Source organism: Charadrius vociferus, unplaced genomic scaffold (assembly GCF_000708025.1).
Source record: "Charadrius vociferus isolate BGI_N301 unplaced genomic scaffold, ASM70802v2 scaffold493, whole genome shotgun sequence".
Lineage (NCBI taxonomy): Eukaryota > Metazoa > Chordata > Aves > Charadriiformes > Charadriidae > Charadrius > Charadrius vociferus.
The window spans coordinates 296,087-317,931 of NW_009647581.1; the positions used below are offsets into that span (position 1 = coordinate 296,087).

The window sequence follows — 21,845 nt, forward strand, 5'->3', positions numbered from 1 at the left end:
GGGAAAGGACTTGAGCCTCCTTTGACCCAAAGCCCCACCAAGACACCCGTGCAGCTCCCCAGTTCTTGCAAAAGTCAATAGGGAGCAAGCTTCAAACTCCAGTTTTAATTCATCCAGTATCAGGCACCAAAAGGAAAAGATGGGTTTGAAAAATGAATTTTGCTCTACCAGTGCTTTCTCTTGAGTTCCTTGGCATGTGACTGCCTGGAAGTACATGGTCAACAGTTATAGAATCACAGAATCATAGAATGGTTTAGTCAATGCTTCTAATATGGAAAATATATAAAAGCTTTGGTGTTGTTCTGCATTACAGTGTTCTTTTTGTTTTACCTTACTTTAGATGGAGTTAGCTGACATAAAAGATATTTATGTAAGAAAGAAGGAAATTCCGTTTAGCTCTGAACAAAAGTGGATGGCTGTGAAATGTGCGCTGAAAAATCAGGTAAAGCAAACAGTGGTATTGGCTGGTTTCGTGTTTCTAATTGTGCGCCTCAACAATGGGCACGAAATGGTATCTCTTTAGCAAATAATGTTTTCAGAAGTTAACTATGTCAGGAGAAAAACTGAACAAACCTCAAAATTCCCAACTTGGGTGTAATTTTAGCTTGTAAAGCTGTGTTTGAATGGGAGAAGGTAATACTTTTCATATAGTGGTTTGAGCAGGAAAACAAAAGCTTTTCAGAGATAACTGACGGGAGGAAAGATATGTTTGAAAGAAAACGTTGGTCATTTTTCCCTGGCTGCATTAAGCAGTTCATCTTGGCTGATATTGTGCTCCAGTTTAAAAGCTCACCAACGTTTTCATTACCATTCTGAACGTGGAAAATGGCTAGAGCAGAAATATCCCATCTTATAAATATTACATGCACCTGGGCATTTTACGAAACAGGTAAAAGAGTAAACAAAAGATTTTTGGTTTTTTAATCTAAGATGTAAAGCCTTATGAACTATCAGTATTTTTAAATGTCCTCTTTTCATTTTTTTTTTAATAAAGTTTATTATCTCCTTACTTTAAAGGATCAGGAAGATATTTACTTTATGAAAGGAGCATTTGAAGAAGTTATTCGATACTGCACTCTGTATAACAGCGGTGGCATCTCGTTATCACTTACACCCCAGCAGAAAGCCTTCTACCAGCAGGAAGAAAAAAGAATGGGCTCCTCGGGTCTACGGGGTCAGTCATTACTGTCTGTGTCTCTTAAGCTTACAGGTTATCATACCCTAATACTTTGCTACTCTGTTTTGCTCAGGATGGACAGAGGCTCAGTCCTCAGCATCACTTGCACGATCTTGTCATAATACTTGTCAGAGTTTGCCAAGGGCCCTATCTTAGGTCTGCTGGCTGCTTGCTTTCCACTGATCTTTTTTTTTTTTCCCCTTGGATTTAAATTAGTGAGATTGAAAGGAGCTGAAAATGAGCACGGGAAACAGTGAATAGTTTTCCTCCATGGAGTGTTGTGATTGCCTGGGATACGGTCTGAATGTTGCATTGAAGAGCTTTGCACTGAACCCAATCTAAGCACTGCTCTGCCAAGTTTTGCTTTTAGAGAAGCTGTTGCAAGAGCAACAAAAAGCAACTTTGAAAGGGGTTCAAAACGCGGATTTGGGCACAGAGATTTTTGTTTGAAGTTTGGTTCAATTCTTTATTAGGACTAAATCTAATGATCTGCTTTTGATCCTGACTGCATGTCAGCCTGCAGCCCACTAAAGTTTTTATACACTTGTCATTTCCTTCATCACTAGAAACATCCTTTCAGAAACGTCTCAGACTTTCACACCGTAACACAGACACCGTCTCCTGTGCGTGTTCCCAGGTTATACGTAGGTGAGAACAAGTCTTGGCAGCCAGGGCTGGAAGATGGTATAGTTAATGTAGGTATTCTCCAGCCCTGTGTCTTGCGGTTAGTAACTCATGTTCGGAGCTTGCTTTACAATATCTGAATCATCTGCCGTTGTGAATGGCAAACGACTGCTCTGAAGAACAGCGATTAGCTCGGGCAGCTGCTGCGAGCTTGTGATTCAATCATCAAAGCAACGCTGACATGAACCCCTGGCAAAATACCCTTGAGTGATTTAAGAACGATTGAATGATATGGTTAGGCACCAAGAACAGAAACAAAATGTTCAGAGCCTTGATGTTTACATGATGGAAGTTTCACTGGTTTAACTGAATTTACATTTCACATTTTTAGATTAAAAAAAAAAAGTTTAAGTTTTTATAGGAGCGCTGTTGTTTAACATAGTAGTTTACTAGAGTCTGGTCTAACATTGCACTGTCCCCATTTAATCCATCTGCATTTAGGGAAGACTTAGTAGACAGCTTTAAAGAAGAAAGAAAGAAATCCTAAGAGAAACATGTGCAACAGAAATGCTCCAATTCAGATAAACTGGTATTATTTGAGTAGACCAAATTTTTGTGTCTGTACAAATCTGAATGTAATGACTAAGGATCTGGTTTTAATGAATTTTTCTGCTGGAAAATTGGCAATGTAATATCTCCTCCAAATGTTAATTTTAATGTATGGAAATACATTATTAATAATTTAATATTGTCTACTTTTCTTCTCCTCTGTTTCTAGTACTTGCTTTGGCTTCAGGTCCAGAACTTGGCAAACTAACATTTTTAGGTCTGGTTGGAATCATTGATCCCCCAAGGGCTGGAGTGAGAGAAGCTGTTCAAGTCCTTTTTGAGTCTGGTGTATCAGTGAAGATGATAACTGGAGATGCCCTGGAAACTGCTGTGGCTATAGGTAGGAAACATAGCTTCTTTCCTGTGGGTCTGTATTATGTCTGTCAGATCAGCCAAATGTTACATCACTTAAGAATCAACTTTATCATTCTTTTTGTGTGTGCCATAGAGGTTTTAAATGCCACTGTGTTCTTGCTTTTCCATTGAAATAAATCATATCAAATGCAGTAATAGAACAGCTATGAACTGCGGGCCAAATTCCAGTGACTTAATTCCACTATTTTAGTGCCAGAAATGGCAAAATCTCAGTGTAAGATCCTTAAATGAGACAGATGGCATTGCTGGGATTATAGACTCCACTAATGCTTGGCGTGTGAGTATCCCTGTATTTCTGTCCTGGTTTGAATTTTGCCATTAGAAATACACAGAGCAAGCAGTGGAGAATAATGACGGATTTAGTAGCAGCTCCAGTTCTGGGTATTGTATTGCTTCCATAACTCCAGTTGAGTAAGGACAGGGTGACCGGCCCAGCTCAGAGCTAGAGAGCTGTGTGCCCCGGGTTCAGAAATACTTCCCAGTAAATTCTTTAATTGCTGCCTCTATTCTTTGAGACAGGAAATAGTTGGCTTTTTCCAGAGCTGATGGGCAGATCTCATTTTGGGCTTCTTTTTGCAGGACAGAATATTGGTCTTTGCAACGGGAAGCTGAAAGCCATGTCTGGGGAAGAGCTGGACCAATTGGCAGAGGCAGAGCTATCATCCACTGTCAAAAACGTAATTGATACAATTGATACATACAAAACCAAGGCTTGGCTCCATTTCCAATAGCATCCATCAAATACAAGATTGTATTTTTGTTTTTTTCAGGTTTCCATTTTCTTCAGAACAAGTCCAAAGCACAAACTAAAAGTCATAAAGGTACTAAGAGCCTCTCAAATCCATTATATGCCTCACAAAAACAAGGTGTCAAGGGTGACCCTCAGTTCTCTGGACCACCTGATCTTCCAAGACAGGATCAGCTCAAACTAAAGAACCACAAAACCCCAGCTAGTACATTTGCACTATTTACATCAATGACATTAGCATTTCTCTCACAGACCTGGCTGGGGTCATTTGATAGACACTAGTGAGATACTAGCAAGCATAACATCAAGAGAATGGTTTCTGAGGTCTTTACTTTCCTCTTCTATCTCCTGCTGGAGTTGTGACATTCTCTATGCTCTTGAAAATCCAGTCTCTTAATTTTTGGTCTGAGTTTTGTCCTTGGTGGGCTGCTGACTCTACTTTACCCTCAAAGTTGCGTAGCACTTACTCTGCTCTTACAATATTATGTGCAAATCCTGTGACTGCCAACAGGACTTACTTCTGGCTTCAGAGTCTCTCGTCTCTCCACTCTCACAGGCTCTGCAGAGGGCTGGTGCCGTTGTGTCAATGACAGGGGATGGTGTTAACGATGCCGTCGCCCTTAAATCTGCCGATATCGGGATTGCAATGGGACAAGCTGGTACAGACGTCAGCAAAGAGGCTGCCAACATGATTCTTGTGGACGATGACTTCTCAACAGTGATGTAGGTTTAGCAATTTTCTTACCATCAAACTCTTTCTTACTTCAGATACTTTCTGGCTACCCATTGCACCAAGTCTGTTGTAAGAGTAGCCCTGGAAATAGCACAAGACGCGTGACATGTAAGTCTACAGGCAGTGTGTGGAGACACCTAGTGTGGGTCTGGCTCATTTTCAGATGCATACAGGGCAATGGCTTTTTTGTTTCAAGCGGTGGTGACAAAGCTACCTTTCATCCAAAAGCCCTGGCTTCTCATTGCTGTAGCTAACCGGGGATTTGAAAGCGCCTGGAAGTCTAGGTGGATTGTAACTTGTGCTCTCTGCCTCATCCAGGAGGCTCAGAGGAAAGACATAATTTGCAATGCTCTGTTGGTTCATAACAACGAACAGAGTAGCCAGAGTAGAGTGAGGATATAAATAGGCCACATGCCTGTTTTATGAACCAAGACCTGACCGTGTAAACCAGGCTTTTCAGATCTACCAGTCCTGATAAAGACATTTTAACTGAGAAGCTGCATTGATGTCCTCCTCCTAAGCTGGAGTCTGAATGTCAACTGAAATAAGTGCTAGAGAAGACAACTTGTCTTTGAAGTGTTACAGGGAGCTCAATGTAAAATAGTGCAAGTACTAGTTATTTAATAAACTCTCCTTTCCCTTCCAGGAATGCAATAGAAGAGGGAAAGGGAATATTTTACAACATAAAAAATTTTGTCCGGTTCCAGTTGAGCACGTAAGTTCCTGTTCGCTTCGATTCCCGTGAAAGCACCTCTCGGGTGAGGCCACACGGAGTAATGTTCTTCTGTGCTTTGCAGGAGCATTTCAGCTTTGAGCCTAATTACTCTGTCAACAGTGCTCAACCTGCCAAACCCACTCAATGCTATGCAGATCTTATGGATCAACATCATCATGGATGGGCCGCCAGCCCAGAGGTACGCAAGAGTCAAATGCGCAAAATATTCTTCGTTTTAATATGTCTGAATTTGGTTTAGGACCAGAAGCCATTATCACTTCTTACCAATGTGCCAATGATTCGGTGGTTAGATAAGACAAGTTGTACTTTTGTTCCTTCCTGCTCCCTCCAAAAGCCTTTACTTCAGGTTTACTCAAGGTTTTACATATTCCTGTTTTGTGGTGGAATCACTTAACTATTCCACCGTTTTCCTATGAATGGTCTGTTGTGCTGGGCGCATCACCTGCTGGTAGCCCTGCAGATCTGACTGGCAAGGGAATACTGGGTACATAAGGGGGTATATGCCCCAAAATCACAACACGGAGGAACCTCATCCACCTGCTGATTACAACTACAGCTAACTACAATTACTACTTCCACAACACGGAGGAGATGTTGGCCACCATCTCACAACTAGCTCTCCCTCTGGGGTGGGATACCAGAGTGATGCACAATGGTAGTCTAATATATCATTTTAGTGGCCCGTTATGCAAAAGAGATCTTTGTCATGGGTGTCTTGGCAAATTTGAGCCTCATGTAAGCCTGCCAGAATACTCTCTCTCATGCTGTATTCCAAAGAATTTCATCTTCCAGATCCATCCTGTTTTATCAGCAGTAGTTTCAAGATGATCCGCATTAACTAAATGTGTCCCTCTGCTTCTCTCTGGGCAGCTTGGGAGTTGAACCTGTTGATAGGGATACTATCAAACAGCCACCCCGATGTGTCACAGATACTATACTCAGCAAATCACTGATCCTGAAAATCTTCATGTCAGCTATAATTATCATCAGTGGAACCCTTTTTGTCTTCTGGAAGGAGGTGAGGAAATCTGCAATCATATCTTGTTTTCATCAGGGTGGAGAACAAAGTGAAGGGCAATTTCTGAAGTACACGCAAAGGACTTTCTGAAATACATCCAGTGGGGAAGGATCGGTGTGGGCAGAGGGTTAAGAAACCAGGGTCAGCTCCTAGCTCTGCTCCTGCCCTCCTCTGTTGCCTCTAATTTGGGGCGTCCTATCTAGAATGGGAAAACTATTACTTGATGTGATATCAATGCTTTAAGGCGCTTTTCACCTCTAGCTTTCCATGTAAGTAGAAAGTACCAAGTACATAAGTACTATGGATTGCTCTTAGTAAATAGTGACCGTTACTGTAACAGTTTAAGTAGTTTAATATAGAATAATCCTTACTCAAATTCCACGTCAGTTTAAGAATTTAAAACACGGTTGATCAGATCATAAACTCAACAATTAGCAGAGAGAAATGAATGCTATCTGTAATGGTCAGAACTAGATTTATTTCTTTGTTTTACTACCCTTTGAATTGACTGGGGTCATTAAAGGGAGTATTTAATTCATCTGTTGAATTGACATATTTTTGTAAGGCTTAACTAACCCCTGAATTTTTACATGTGGTTTCAGAATCCAAAAAGTGGCATAACTCCTCGAACCACAACAATGACTTTCACCTGTTTTGTGTTTTTTGACCTCTTCAATGCCCTGACATGCCGCTCTCAGGTGAGATCACCCTGTCAGCAAAACACTAACATAAACATTAGAATACCGGTATTTTGCATAGGAAGCGGGTTTTTTAAAGTCATTTAAAGCAGCATTTTTATCGTCTTTAACTATGGTGGATAACTTTATAGATAAACTGCAGCTACACTATGTAGTTCTGCCTACGTTACATGAATGCTAACTTCAAGAAGTAATGGAGTTTACATTCAGGGAAACAGTGGGACATTCAGGTACCAACAGGAGACTGGGAAATGTTACATTTCTCTCTTTTTTTTTTTTTTTCCTTCCCCTTCTCTAGACAAAGCTGATATTTGAAATAGGCTTTTTTCGAAACCGCATGTTCTTATATTCTGTGCTTGGGTCATTTTTGGGGCAGCTGGCTGTTATATATGTCCCACCGTTACAAAAGATCTTCCAGACAGAGAACTTAAGAGTGCTAGGTAAGTTGTAAAATAAATAATGTTTTGTTTTCTTTAAAGCTACTTTAAAAAGCAGGCGAGATTGCCAAATTGTTGCACAATAGCTCCCAGCAGATTACTGGTAGGGGAAATCAATAACCATCTCCTATACCTATATACATACACATAGCTATACACAAATAGTAGCAGTATTTAATATTATTCCAGCCTATGTTTTGAATTTTGATTTAGTGCACATAAATGCATGTAAATGGAGACACGCCAAGATTTTTCCACGAGTTCTGTATGATGATATTTCTCTACATAAATCTATCTCGGATCATTATGCAGTCACTCCATTTTGCAAAAGCAAGGTAAATGTTTCCTAACTGAAATGCAATGCATATTTTACCATTTGAATCACCTAAGCAAACGCTACCGTACCGCATTGTGTTGCATCTACATGGGGTATGTTGTCAGCAGCAGGGTTCAGTGATCCCAAACGATTAACGTAGAGGTTACCACCCATCGAATGGACTGTACCAACTGACTGTATGGGTATTCCTTGTCTGTCACACTCTTTTCTCTAATTCTACAGCTAGCAAAAGCCTAGCTAGGCCATACATGGCCAACCTGTGGAGTTACACCAGCACGAATAATTGCTGCAGGAAGGCCCTTAACTGGGGATTCCTGCCCAGCACAAAATCCAGCTGCCTGCTGTGTTCATCTCTGCTCTCTTTCCTCTCGGCAGACCTGCTGTTTCTCACCGGGCTGGCTTCCTCGGTTTTCATTGTGTCCGAGTTCGTCAAACTCTGTGAAAAACGCTGCTGCCAACCAAAGCACACAAAGGGACATCATAACTGATACAAACTTCCTCTAAATATACGCTTGGAACGGAGCTGTGATGCTGGATAATCCAAATGCACCATTTTCTGATGCTGCACATCCTTCTGAAGATACTGAAGTGAATCTGTACTGTGAGTCCTTCCTACTCCAGAGTCTGTTCCTTCTACACGCTCTGCCCAGGCCGTTTGAGCCGTCTACAGAAACTTCCGGAGCGGCTCCTGTTTTAAACTAAGATCAGGTATATTTTTATAACATTGACCTATATATATGTCAAGAATGCTGTGATAGTCCCAGACAAAATAACAGTTTCACACCTGTACAGAAAAATCTATTGTGCATAAACTGGAATTTTATTTATTTAAATCAAAGTGATTTTTATTAATAAAATCTACTTTTTAAAATGTTACAGATAAGTATCTGAATGAGACTGCTGATTTAGACCCATCCTTTTATATTAAATTAGAAGACTGGAAAAGACCTGCCTTGACTAGCGCTTCTTTTCCTACAGTCAATCTACAGTATTTCTGCATTCCCCGATGTCTCGCCTTGCTTCAGCAAGACTCTCAAGGGAACTGCGGGGAGCTGCCAAACAAAGAGTAGAGAGCTAAAGTGCCGACCCTTGGCTGTCAGCTTTTGCCAAACGCTGCCATCATTTTTTTTGGTACTGATCTGATGCACAGTAGTGGACGGATTTAATGGGGAAGGGGCTCACTTTCACAAGTGCGTGAGAATAAAGATGACTGACAGACATAGCAGGGATGTTAAGCTTTGCAGTTGGATCAACAGCTGCATAAAAGCGATTGAGAGATGTCTGGATCATAGCTAAGCTGACTGCTGATAAACACTTCCCAAACATTTTTAGATGCATCAACGCGAAGCACATATTGCTTAATCATTAGGGTTAAAAAAAAAAAAAAAAGTTAGTCTCTTTCAAGCCACTTTTTTACATTTAAAGAACAATTTTGAATAATCCCATCTGCTGGTTGGATTAGTGGTTTCCTGGTACATAATGCTTCACCGATACATTTGGTAGAAGTGCCAGAGTATCAGTTTTCTTCTTGCCCCAGCTTAACACCTTCACGTCGAAGTAAAGATTAAGAGTCTCAGAGAAGAACTTGTCAAAAACCACAATTTCAGAGGTCAAAATACTATGCTGAACATAACAAGATGATGTTTAAACAGCATTACATTTTGGATCCATAGCCTAGAAAGAACCAGCTACTGATACTTATTTTAAATCAAATAAAACCTGGCCACTGAAATATTTTTGGTGAAGAGCAGCTTTGTGCAATTCGCCCTCCCTAGATACAATCTGCTGGTTTCAGTCTTAAAACAAAGCAAAGTCTCTGCCTTGTAATGGAACAAAAAGAAAGTCTAGTTGTTTATTTCATGTGTAACTGCAGAAATTCAACTATGTCTCATTCCTGTATGCCATCCACTTCAAGTATTTAGTATGCTCAGCCAGTGCTTAAGAGAATACCTCTGAGACTTATGGTGGGAATTTTAGAATGTTAAAACAGAAGCCAGCATCACCACACTTACAGAGAGCATCATGTACTTAATTGCTGTCTGTATAGCACTCCCTACTTTGTACCATTTAAAATTCTTATTGAAAGAGAGAAGAAAATTATACAAAAGTAACAGTGCAGTTGTTTTAATGCTTACATTTTTTTCCATACGTTTGTTACAAACTTGGGAGACTGGTTTATTTAAGCAAATGCAACATTAGCTCAGGCCTTTCACAGCATACTCTGTACTGGAACAAATAGCGTATATGCCCCAATCATTAGTTCAGGTAGCACACAAAATGCACAGTTGAGTTCTAGGGTGTCTGGCTAGAGTGATTTCTGCATGCTCTCCTTTCCAGGCTAAATTCATATTGTTTAATAAAATTTTTAAAAATGGGATCTACATTAAGGCACAAGTGCAGATTATTCTGAATATTCTAACCTGGCTCCCTAGGAAAAACATCGGATAAAAAACCAAAACCTACATACAAGAAAACACTAAGGGAAAGAATTTGAAGGAAGGCCACATGATCAGGAATTGCAGTAATTTTATAACTATTACAACACATTCTTTGCTCTATGCTGCAGAGAAGACGAACTCACGCTAGGACAAAACAGATGTGATACAATCCTTCTCCTTAGGAGGAGAAAGACTGACAATCATACATACTAATAACCAAACACAATTTTTTGAGTTAGAAATGACAGTTCCTGGTAGAAATTATGGTTATTTTTGTCAAGTTAATTACACATAGAATTAGCAAGGTCAAGCTAGTAATTACTCATAGGTGTGAACGGATTCAAGTACAAAAAGCCCTGAGTATAACAGACCTGACAAAATTGGCATTGACTGCTGAACAGCCAACAAAACAGAGCAAAACGTCCAACCCACTAGTTACATTTCACATTGCGGGAATTTTTTTCCATCATACAGTAATGATTAATTGAGTGGAAGTAAAGTTTAGAGCATTCTTCCTTAAATGTGTTACAGACATAACCCTGATTTTTTTTATTTTTTCTTTTTTACAAGGTATCTGCAGATACTATTCCCAATTAACTGTGGATGCTTCGTACTTAATCCTTTTTACAGCCTGATCTTTTACTCCAGTCTTAAGCGAGGCTGCTAAAGAAGGTACCTTCCCTAGAGAATTTCTGCTGGAGGTATGGCCCGTTCTTAGGATAAATATGGCCGAATGACTCCCAATGGCTCTGTTCTACTGAGTTTAAAAAGCAATAGGCAAATTTCTGCAGAAACCTCTTAAGTGAAATGCACTAAGGTGTAGTGTAGTATTATAAAACTGGGTATTATATACTTAGCATTCTGTACATCTTATAGCCCATATAGAGTCACTTGCTGAAAATCTGACTTAGAAAGCATGAAATTTAATGCTTTAACTGGAGCAATGCAAATTAATAGCATCCCTCATATGAAATCATGCAGACTATTCTATGTTTAGCAATGTAAGACATCATTACAATTTGCAAGCTTCGCTGACTAATTTCATTGCACGCAAATAAATATGTGCAGTTGAGGTATAAGAGCCTTAATCAGTGTCTTGAACAGGCTTTATACAAATACGTATCAATTTTCCAAGTCAGTAAGCCATACTATCAACAACTTCGTCTTTTGTTTTTAATTCTGTATGCAGACAGGATCTATCAGGAATGCTAGCAAATTCATATTTAGCTAGAACTTAGAGATGTCTGATCATTAAGTACCTAGTTAATTCTTCTGTCCTCCCCCCAAAAAACCCTTCAGGCAGGATGTTGTATTGGACCTAAATATTACATAAGTACGAGACAAGTTTCATCCCAGATAATTAGGTAAATGTAAGGAAAAAAAGGGAGAATATATCCTGTCCAAGGAACATTAACACTCAGGAACAGGGTCGAGGGGGGAAGAAGCTTTCTCATGTTACTGTCATTCTTTTAGTTATCATCATCATCATCATCCTCTTCAATGGGTTCTCGTAGACCTTCACTCTGACGACTTTTTCCAGCCATTTCTAATAAGGCCTGAGCCTCAGGATCTACATCCAGGATACTCTTCTTACCTTTTGGCTTCAAAACAAAATAAAACATAGTCAATTTAAAAAGTCAGTATGAATGAATCAATATCAGGCAACAAGAAAGAGATGTACTCAAAACTCCACAAGTAATCTGCCTTGCAAGCTTGTCCCAGTGAAGCATACATACTTCCCAAGTAAGGCATTTAAGATTCACTGGGATACATCAAATAATTTTTAGTGCTGCAGTTACACAAACCAGTCATCAACTTCTCCTAAGATGACAGTGAACTATTCCAAGTTTATTCAGATTACAAGACAGCCAGAACATCCTGGTTAACTTGACCTCAGTTTGAAGTGCAGACGTGAACTTTTTTTGTAAAGAAGAGATCTGAGTACAACTCAACATTTTTTGTAAAAAATTTGTTCTGTTTCTATTTAGAGCTATGTGTCCTCTGAACAGACAGAGCACATTAATTTAGTATGAAAAGAAATAAAATTAAAAAAAAAAACCAACAGCCAACCAAACACCAAAATGTGCAGACCAGATAGTTTACTAAGAGAATAAATTACAAGGACAGAGGAGACTGGAAAGAGGTCTCCTACTCATTCCTGGAAATAAACCAGGTGCAGAAAGACTAGCATAAATCTACTGACATAAATTTACTGTAAAACTATAGTAAATTTAAAGTTACTGATGAAGAAATCTTTTGGGTTCTCTTCCTGAACTATAGATTAGGCTTTACTTGTGAGATTCCAGTGCCTTCTCTCTGTCTTACAAATACTGGGTTTTACTGAACCCATCCAAGGAGGTTCCTTCTGGGGACCATTCCTCAATATCAGAAAGGCCTTTTGAAATTCAGGATAAAGTATGGCTTTACTGACTCTACCATTTCATGGCTCCTGATGTTATTTCTTGTTGGCACCCTCAATACCTCCACTACTGTTTTGCCGTTTACTTGCTACAAAATATGCAGCATCACAGGGCCACTTAAGAAAAACATTATTCATTACAATGGAGAGACAGTGTTTAATCAAAAAACTGCAACTGCAAGTTTTGCATTTGCATCTCCCGTTCCAATCAAGACACAATTTCACAGGTTTCAATTTTGTTCACCTACCCCTGCGCTTTCAAGGAGGTCTCCCACCACCCAAACTTCCACGGCATCCAGTGTAAAATCCTCTTTCGCTGACAGCTGGGGACTGTTGTAGGTGGTACATCGAGGTTTTGCTTTACTGTGTCCCTTCCCGTAGTCACTGTCTATCCAGAGTCCGAAGTAACCATGTTGTCCACCCATACCCTGTGACGCAAAGCAGCACACTAAACACTTGCTACATGTGTAAAACAGACTGAGCAAGTTATGAAACTCGGAGTATAAATTGCTATTTTCAGAATTTATGCCACACTTCAGTGGGTAGGGAAAAAGGATGTTTTGAGTGAACCTGGGCTCCTGTACCAAAATCCAGTATTCCTGAAGACAAACAAGAATTTACCGGAGTGATACTGCCCTCCCTCTATGCTTTATGGAATACCAGCACTTCAGCTGTGTCGTGTGCCAGAAATTTAGCTCACTGGCTTCTGTTTATGGATTAAGAATTCCATTTTAAACAGGGTGAAAGTGCTCAGGTTTGCTGCCTCTTTTCCATTTAGAAAAGTATCTACAGAAACAAATAATCTAACTTGATATTGTTTGGTTTCTTCAGAGCACATTTACTACAGACTGCTGCAATTCCCAAAGTTACAGGTACATAATGCTATAAAACTGTAAAGCACTTTTCAAAACAGGTGGTGTGTTGTAGCTTTGTAGAAACTCCTCTGCATCTGGAGGATTCCTGAACTTGGGCAAACGGAGTTTCTGCCACTGTAATCGCACAACAGCAGCAGCAGCAGCAGCAGCCTACGTGCAACTCTTGTACTCTGATTCTGTTGGGCTTTCTCAGCCTTCCGTAATTTAAAAAGCAGTTAGTTTGGCAGCTTGCGCTGCTTCAGTGATGCGGATACATGCTGTCAATTCTTCCAGACAACAGGGAGGGGTGCTAGAAAGGCTTGCGTGATAACCAAACCTGGCAAAAAGATTTCTTCCCAGAACCTCCATAAATCTAACATACATAAAGCACACCTGCTTGGGTCAGACACAATAAATTCCATCTTAGTTGATTCAGTACTTCAATATACATATCAACTGTAAAGAAAAGTATAGACCTATCAGTACTGTAAGCAGTTCTCCATCATTATCCATAGTTCACACTTTAGACTGATGCTTTAATGCTTTTTTGCATTAAAAAATCCTCCTACTAAAAGTGTGGCTCAAATAGCAGGGAGACAGGATGAAAAATTCCTCGGAGAATAACACGTGAAATAAATCTGTTCACAATAACAAAGCAAAAAACATGAAACACTTCTGAACACCAGCCACGAATCCTATTTTCAAATTGTCGTTTCTTAATACTTACAAGTCCATTTGGCATTGTTTGTTGGCCATGGTTCAAATACATGTAGTGGTCATTATACCCCGTGTATGTGTATACGGCAAGAGAGGGGAAAACAGAAAACAGAAAGCATCTGTTGTCACCTGTGAACAGAAGAGCATCTGAGGTCAGACAACTGGCCAAGCGATAACTTGCGTACAAACAGGATAGGAAAAAAATATTGAAGAAGTGCAGCTGAATAAATCAAAGACAGCAGCTGCAATCTCAGAAAGCCAATACCTATCTCTCATCAAGATCCAGACCTATTGTTTATTCTCAGTTAACTCTGTGCAGGGTCACCGAAATCAATGTAATTATATGGCTGTGACCAAGGGCAGAGTCAGAGGCATGACTAGTACACTACATTACTATGTGAGGGTACACCCATCACAGGCTTGCATTGTATCACCCAAAACTGACCAACTGCTAGACCTGTATAAACCGATATGAGCGCAAACACATTTACTTCTGACTGTGTTTAGGGTCAATGATCTAGAGTACAATTTTCATTATGCCCAGTTAGGTATTCAGAGGGACCTGTGGTTGTGATTGTCTGGTGTGCTACGTGTGTTCTCCTATCAGGAGAAAATATAAGGAAAGTGTTGTGCAATCAGTGTAACATACCATTATATTAACTGACTGAAGTGGTAATTATCAAATACTAATTCAGTATAGGAATTGAGTTTTTAATGTAGCAAAAGTGAGGATTCCCAGCAGAACAGATTATCCAGAGTCCATCATTATTTTTCATAAAGTCATCACAAAACTTCTTTCCAGAAAGTTACAAAAAACACCTCCCTTCTCCCCAGAGGTTTCAAGGGAACAGGAAGTTTAGCTTGTCCAAAGGACCCTTTTGCTGCTGGATTTTAAAAGGAAAATGAAGCCAGCCAGCCCACAAATGGCAACAGGAGGCTTCACCTGGTGTTTGGCTCAGCTGTTCTGAGATGGAAGATTGCCATCTGCTGGACAAGTTATTTAAACTCTAATTCCTCGTTTATGCTGTGTTTCCTTCATTTTCAACCTATGCAGCTACAGGGTTTGATAGATTTCAGTGAAAAGAATACTTGTTCCATGATCAATAAGTCCTGCAATTTTAAAAGTCTTATCAAATAACAGGCAAACTATAAACATCAATCACTAATATGCCTGACTGGGCACAAAGCAGAAATAACTTAGCACATATTTTATATTTTTCAAAAATGAGCGTTATTTTTGCCATAGGAAAATACACTTGGAAGTATCAGAAATACTGCGTGTCATGAAAGTAAAATGAGAGTACCCATTAAGTGGGCAGGATTCTTGTACCTGTACAGAATAGGCAACATTTACCAGAGCCATGAGATACTAGAAGACGAAAAGTGACTTTTACCTTGAAACTGTGGCTTCACCTCCCAGGAATGAGACGCAAACCCACCAAAGATATAACCATCTAAGTCCTTTACGATCACTATGCAAGGACCTTTGTTCACTATATGCCCACATAACTGTGAAAAGCTTTCTCCATGAAGCCTAGAAGAAAATAAAAGCTGCCACTTGTGCTGTAGCTCTGCAGGCAGATGAGAGTTGATGTATATGATGGATGGGATGTCAAAGAGACTGACAAGTCCTCTTCCTTTCATGCCTTTGCAACCTGGAACCAGGTTGAGTATGTCTTTGGTTTGGTCTGGGAGAGAATGCAGAACATGGAGGCCTTGCCTGATAACAACACTGAGGAAAACTGAGATCTGTGGAACTCGGTACACCCAATCCTCAATGACACTTTGATCAAAATTTGTCTCCATCAGCTGAGGACCCACAGGTTTTGTCCCATCTAAATAATAAGACACACAGAAACAGTAGTAAGTCCCCCAATCTGGAAAATGATTAGTTGATTTTTAAGTGTAAATACAATATTCCGTTATTTTAATGGACATAAAACCACATATGAACGGAGCCAGTGACAGTAGAGTGTCAGCTACATTAAGCAGATGCATCCATAGAACTGAGAAACATTTGCTTGTGGCATCCATTGGTTGAGCTGTCTCAATTAAGAAACACAGACTCCTAGTTACAACTTAGGAGATATTCTTTGCAAGACAGCAAAATTTGTTATTACAACAGTGCAAAGATAAACCTATGTGTTGTAAAAGGACATACAGTCACAAATATGTGTACATGCACCTAAATGCCTGTTACCTACAAGTCAGGTATTTGTAAAATAGGCGTGTTCCATGACAAATAGTATTGTGTGTCCACTTAAAGTGGGACTTCAAACCAAAGCTCTCCTGAATTTAGGGGAGAAAGCTGGTAAGGGAAAATAAATAAAATTCCCAACTTATTCGCAAAGCACTAGGTTTGAAATACTGGTCTCACCATGTAAATTCAAAGATGTGACCTGAAGAGAAAATTCTTGTGAGATCAGCAATTACATGAGCTCTGTGCCATTCTGAGATATACTACATCAGTGCTGTTTACCTGCAAGCTTCAATTCTGATAGCAGCTGAGAAGCCAGAGCCTTTACTCCACTTGCAGAATCCCTCGTATTCTCCAAATTCCAACCTCTCAGTTCCTTCCTGTAGCTCAGTACATGGACTACAGACGTGATCAGATCCTCTGCGAACTTAAAAAGTTAAAACATCACCATTTTGGCATTTCTTAAATAAAATTGCCAAGAGCTTCAAAGGACTTCCTGAAAATAAAGTCAAGTAGTACTGAAGCTGTAATCTCAATGGCAGAAACATCTCTTCTCATGAAGCAGCAGAAATAACAGAAGTGTCACTTCAGTGTTGTAAGTCTTGAAAAGTGCCCTTTTTCAAGACATTTTGTAAATCTTACTTCACAAAGCATCTCCATAATATACGGCATGAAAGAGGGAGGGGAGGTCCAAATTTTGCAGTGGTAGGAGCTGCTAGTGAACTAGCATTTTGTGAGATCCCATTCTTCCATCTTGCAAGCTCTGTATTTGATTTGCACATTTATCCTGCAACTAAAGCTCTAGAAAGCATTTTGCTCAGTTCCCAGAAGCATCAGCCACACCACAACCCTTGCTGGCTCTTAGGCATAGCCAGTCTCTGCACCCTTTAGAGCGAGTTTGTGAACCGTCAGGCAAAACAGTCAGTGTGCTCCACAAAGTCCAGATCCTGGTTCTCAAAGTAGGCAAGTCAGCATGGAAAAGCCCACAGCTGTAACAGTCATTAAATATAACCTGGTTTGCCTACGCTGTTTGTCCCAGAGCAGCAAGTTAGTGGTGAAGAGATTAAAAAATACAGAAGTCAGAAATCTCTGTTCTGAATCTTGTGCTCTAAAGATTACCTCCAAATTACCTAACCTTTTCTGTTCTCTTACTGTCCCCCCCACCGCACATTTAACTGCCTGTTTACCTCCTGGACTTGTTTGCCCTTCACAGGCCCTTCAGTCTTGGAGATCATCCTCATTATTATGGTAACCTTCTCATCTGCATTTCCTTTTAAGAGGTTTGACATAAAAATTACAAACTGCTCCTTAGCAATCTGTTCACTCAGCCCAGATGATTTCCCAGTCAGGTCAATACTTTTCATTCCGTTGTATAATCGAACAGTCATTTGCTCTGGTAATGGCTCCTGCACATATGCCTACAACAAGAAAAATAGCAAAGAACATATTTTAAAAATGAAGAATAACTAATATATTCCAGCTAATCTGTGCTGAGATATACCGCTATGGATGAAGGATTTCAGTACCAAATATATACTATCAGCAACAAACTTTTGTCAAAGGACTGGTTTTCCAAGAAAAAAAAAAATCTCTATTTTTATAGTACCTCCTTTCCAATACAACTTAGTAATTTAAGTTGATACTGTGTTTCTAAAAATGCCATGGACTTAAAAAAAAAACCAACAAACAACTCTGCCAGTCTAACATTTAAAATTGTGTTTTAACCCTGCTTTTGATAGCAGAGTTCACAGATATTTAAAAACAACGAGAAAGTAAATTTTTTTCCATATCTCAGTTTCGGCCTCAAGACAATGCAGGCAATGTGTTTAGCCCAACATGCACACATAGAAACAATTCTGAGAAGTTTCCCTCTGCATAGCAATATCTAATTCAAGCATGGAACAAAACTGAGATCACCTGATTTTTATAAGGCATCCCTGTCATTAAGACAGTTGAAATCAAAACTTAGTAGTCTAAATTGCATGACTGGCCCTTTGCATTGAAATCTAACTGCTATACAGCACCATACATCACAACACTGTGGGAAAGATCTGACTCTGGATTCAAGAAACTTTCACAGCGTTCAAGATAATTACATGGTTTAAAAATAAATCATCTAAACTACATCCATACATTAGGACATGATTACACAGTGTGTTCACTGTGCAAAGCACTGTGCATAACATGCTGAACACCCGACTTGACTCTTTTATACAGGGGTGTAGCACAGCGGGGACTACACTGAAATCAATGGAAGTCCACCTGCGTAGAAGCACTCCAGCTCTGCTCAATGGAGCTGCTGTTACCAATCTATTGCAGCTCAATACCACTCCTATTGAAGCCACCGGGGCCGTTCCTATTTGATGTCAATAGCTGTTGCTGTGCGTATAGGGTGAGATCCAATATGCCAAGCTCTACCCTGCTTTTGTTGACGTCAGTGGTAAAACTCCCATTGATTTCAGCAGAAGCAGAATTAGCAGCCGCAGTCTTGCACATTAGAGTGCTTCCTATTGAGGGCGGGATGGTCACAGGGGGTACACCTGTCTTTAAGAGGCTGCACTGTGCAGTAAAAAGCCCTTGAGTATAGTGGCTTTAGTTATGTTCCCTGCTGCTTGTCTCACTTCGGGCTCATGTAGCACTTTTAGAAAGCCTCTTAAAGACAGCTGTACCCCCTGTGACCATCCCTACCCCTTCCCACCCACCACCAACTTTGTTGCACTGTTTTGTTACGCCTATAGCTATTCCAATGAGTAGACCTGGGGTGCAAAACCCGAGGACTGTAAAAAGGGAATCTTTAATAAGCATCTAACAAACTCACACCTCTGAGAGTTTAGAATCCTTGTCTTAAATGGCTTCAAGAAAGTATCTAGAGATACCTGCTCTACCTGCTCCAAGCTCTGCAGTGCAACCTGCTCTTGTCTAGAAGCCACGGAGTTTCCTTCTAGTACAGCACTGAGCCTAAGCAGAGCATATGACGTTACGCTTGGGGCCCCCTCAATGTTACCAGACTGTTGCTAGATCAAAAGTGCATCCTATCAATCTAGCTGGGGCATGAGCACAGACACCTACAAGACAGCCATGCCACTGCAATAGCCCCTGCATTAAGGAATTAGGCACCTACAGGCAGTCTTTCAAAAGATTTTAATATAAGTTGGCAAACAAAAAGGCAGGAAGGGAAAAGACAAACATTTATCAAACGTCACGTTGATCTAGGGGCAAAGCTAGAAAGAGAACTTCTTCCAGGTTCCAATTAAATAACAGACACCAAGGACCAGGTTCTTGGTCGTATAAGGGTTGAGAGGCTGGGGAGCAGCAATGCTGCTTCCAAACTGGTGGTAGCTCATAAACAGCCAGGCTGGAGGAAGGCTAGAGCAGGTCTGTGTGCAGATGCCTTTCTAGATATCTTAAAATACCCTGCTTCTTTCCTGGAGTTTTAATTTGATTCCATTAACTGTGTAGCATACATAAAAATGCAATTTTAAGACTACATTCATTTGGCCACTTGGTTCCTGCCTAACTGAAGTTATCAAGTATTGCAATGAATCATTTTCCTCTTCTTTCTTGATTAGAAAACGAATGCAAAGTTAATCAGAAAGCATAATGTGTGTTAATTAGCTAAAACAGGGAGCCACAGCTTAATCAAGCAAAATTGAATTATCTCCTTTTAATGCACGTGGAAAGATTAGAGACAGTGATGCAATTGAGGGAGAAAGATATAACCAAATACAAACTGACTTTGTGACAGCTTCTCAAGAAAATCTGTAAATAATCACACACTACAGAGTCCAGGGAGAATAATAATCTTGCCATTTTTCAGGTTTCTCTAAAAATATTTTCATACATCCCAACTTACTTCAGAATCAGTAAAGCTGCAAATTGACCCAACAGCGCAATTTAAGAGATAAATACAAGCTTGAAATTCACTACCCATGTTAAACTGTAAAAAAAAAAAGTTAAATACCCAACCTGTCCCAAAACATTAAGTATTAAATTGAGACAAGCAACCCTTAAAAAGTAACTACTGCCACGTCTTTAGTTTCTTCCTGGAATTACGTTCAATGCCCTACATCTCAGATACATCAGGAATAACAGATTGTCTTGCCTGTAGTGCTGCTAGAGTCACAGTTTTCTTTGTAGATTTGCCATTTTTCGCTCCAGCTGAGCCACTCGATCCTGATAAGGTATCAAACACTCCATCAATGTCAGACTGCTCCTCAGGAAGAAATCTGGAAAGGTGATTCCGATAGGCATTGCTTTCTGTGTTTCCCATCTTTTCAACCTGAAGCAAAGAAAAAGGAATAAAAAAAGCCCTAAACACAGAAAGTTATCACAATAGCCACGGAAGATGTATCAGACAGACTAACATACCAGTGCAAGCTTTAGAAGCGGAGCAAATTACTAGTCTTCCAGGAAACTATTATTAAAACTACTGTTTAGTCTCTGTAGTCACTGAGACTTAATGAACTGAAGAACATCCGTGAACAGTAACCGTGCTTTAAAAAATGACAATTTGTCAGCTCTTTGCAAAGACCACCCTGTCTACCAGTGCAAACCTCATTCAAGTCTTATCCAGTGGAAAAACCAATACGATTTAATGATTAAATTAGCCTGTACAAACTGACCACAAGTCTGTCAACTGGAATACATCAGTAACATGAAGGGAATAGCCTGATTATGGATTATTTATGACAGATTATGCTGCATCTTTCCGATGCGTTAATGGACTGATGCGAAGTCTGCCAATAATATGTGGCACTAAAACACCATCACTGTAAAGTCTCTGAAGATGACATGAGAATGTTTTTTTCTAAGGACGCAATACAAAAATCATTCAAAAAGCTGCCAAGAAACACAGTAATAAAAACATTTAGGAAGATGACTCAAGACCCAGCAAAAACACACAGCTTCACATGAAGTCAATAAATTGTTGAGAGCTGGTACCCACAGATTTAAGGTTGGGGTGGGGGGAGTGGTTTGGGTTTGTTTGTTTTACACATTTAATGGTACGACTATGATTTCTCTCACCGTCCTGGGATTGACTTGCATTACAGAGACTAATTTTTTTGGTGTTGTCTAGGCCACATGCTCTGGCTTTCTCCCTGGTGCAGCACAGCACGGACCTGAGTGCCACAGAAGAGCCTGAAATCCCAAATTCCACCGTGACTGCAACGACAGTCACCACTGTAAAGGGCCTTCCCATCTATCTGGGGTAGACACACTCCTGGGGTGACAATATACAAAAAGATGAGAAGGGGAATAAAACATCCTTTCGTGGTTTTCTTTCCACAAATTCCCTTCTGGCACCTCACTTATGGTTCGGGGTCCCAGTCCCACGGGATCTCTTTCTGCAGCCGAGTTTGTCACAGCCCTCCAGCGGCATCAGAAGGGCTGTGTGTTTAGCCTAATCCAATCTTTCTGTCGGTCACAGACACAGACTTTGACAAACAACTGCACACGAGCGGCAGGGCAGGGCTGGGCTGCTTTACCTTCACTGAACAGCACAGGCCCCAAAGCCGTGTCTGCCTGTGCGGACGATGTCGACCGTGGGGTAAACACCAAAGGGTTAACGGAAACGACCATAACCTGGAAGACAAACCGCGAAGACGTTATTAATTGAAGCAGCGACGCGCTGTCGCTGTCGGAAGGGGGTCCGCGACCGCTCTCCCTCAGCCCGGGGCGGCCCGAGCGGGCGGCGCCGCCGTGACAGGGCCGTCCCGGCGGGGCTCTC

At 40.4% G+C, this 21,845-nt stretch overlaps 2 protein-coding genes across 2 annotated transcripts in view; one reads left to right on the forward strand and one right to left on the reverse strand.

Annotated features, from left to right (window-relative positions):
• Positions 1 to 7,980, forward strand: part of ATP2C2 (ATPase, Ca++ transporting, type 2C, member 2) — a 26,042-nt gene extending 18,062 nt beyond the window's left edge. The window contains exons 16-27 of the mRNA XM_009880952.1: positions 341 to 442; positions 1,018 to 1,174; positions 2,580 to 2,750; positions 3,365 to 3,462; positions 3,556 to 3,606; positions 4,090 to 4,256; positions 4,913 to 4,981; positions 5,064 to 5,180; positions 5,873 to 6,020; positions 6,623 to 6,718; positions 7,017 to 7,158; positions 7,868 to 7,980. Coding sequence (XP_009879254.1) covers positions 341 to 442; positions 1,018 to 1,174; positions 2,580 to 2,750; positions 3,365 to 3,462; positions 3,556 to 3,606; positions 4,090 to 4,256; positions 4,913 to 4,981; positions 5,064 to 5,180; positions 5,873 to 6,020; positions 6,623 to 6,718; positions 7,017 to 7,158; positions 7,868 to 7,980 — 1,431 coding nt within the window. The remainder of the gene's footprint in view (positions 1 to 340; positions 443 to 1,017; positions 1,175 to 2,579; positions 2,751 to 3,364; positions 3,463 to 3,555; positions 3,607 to 4,089; positions 4,257 to 4,912; positions 4,982 to 5,063; positions 5,181 to 5,872; positions 6,021 to 6,622; positions 6,719 to 7,016; positions 7,159 to 7,867) is intronic.
• A 3,419-nt stretch (positions 7,981 to 11,399) lies between these two features.
• Positions 11,400 to 20,392, reverse strand: TLDC1 (TBC/LysM-associated domain containing 1). The gene is made up of 7 exons (XM_009880942.1): positions 20,220 to 20,392; positions 17,305 to 17,535; positions 16,400 to 16,544; positions 15,315 to 15,755; positions 13,931 to 14,049; positions 12,598 to 12,777; positions 11,400 to 11,531 (listed from the first exon to the last, which is right to left on the reverse strand). Exons 1-7 carry the CDS (start codon positions 20,385 to 20,387, stop codon positions 11,400 to 11,402), a joined length of 1,416 nt encoding a protein of 471 aa, XP_009879244.1. The 5' UTR covers positions 20,388 to 20,392.
• Positions 20,393 to 21,845: the final 1,453 nt, after the last annotated feature.

Bases quoted from the DNA above. Each gene is read 5' to 3' on its own strand.
- TLDC1 (XM_009880942.1), bottom strand. From the start codon at position 20,387: ATGGGAAACACAGAAAGCAATGCCTATCGGAATCACCTTTCCAGATTT. The intron at 17,536-20,219 runs GCAAGACAATCT...TTCTTGTTGTAG, and splicing joins TGACTCTAGCAGCACTACAG to GCATATGTGCAGGAGCCATT. The intron at 15,756-16,399 runs GTAAACAGCACT...CTTATTATTTAG, and splicing joins ATCAGAATTGAAGCTTGCAG to ATGGGACAAAACCTGTGGGT.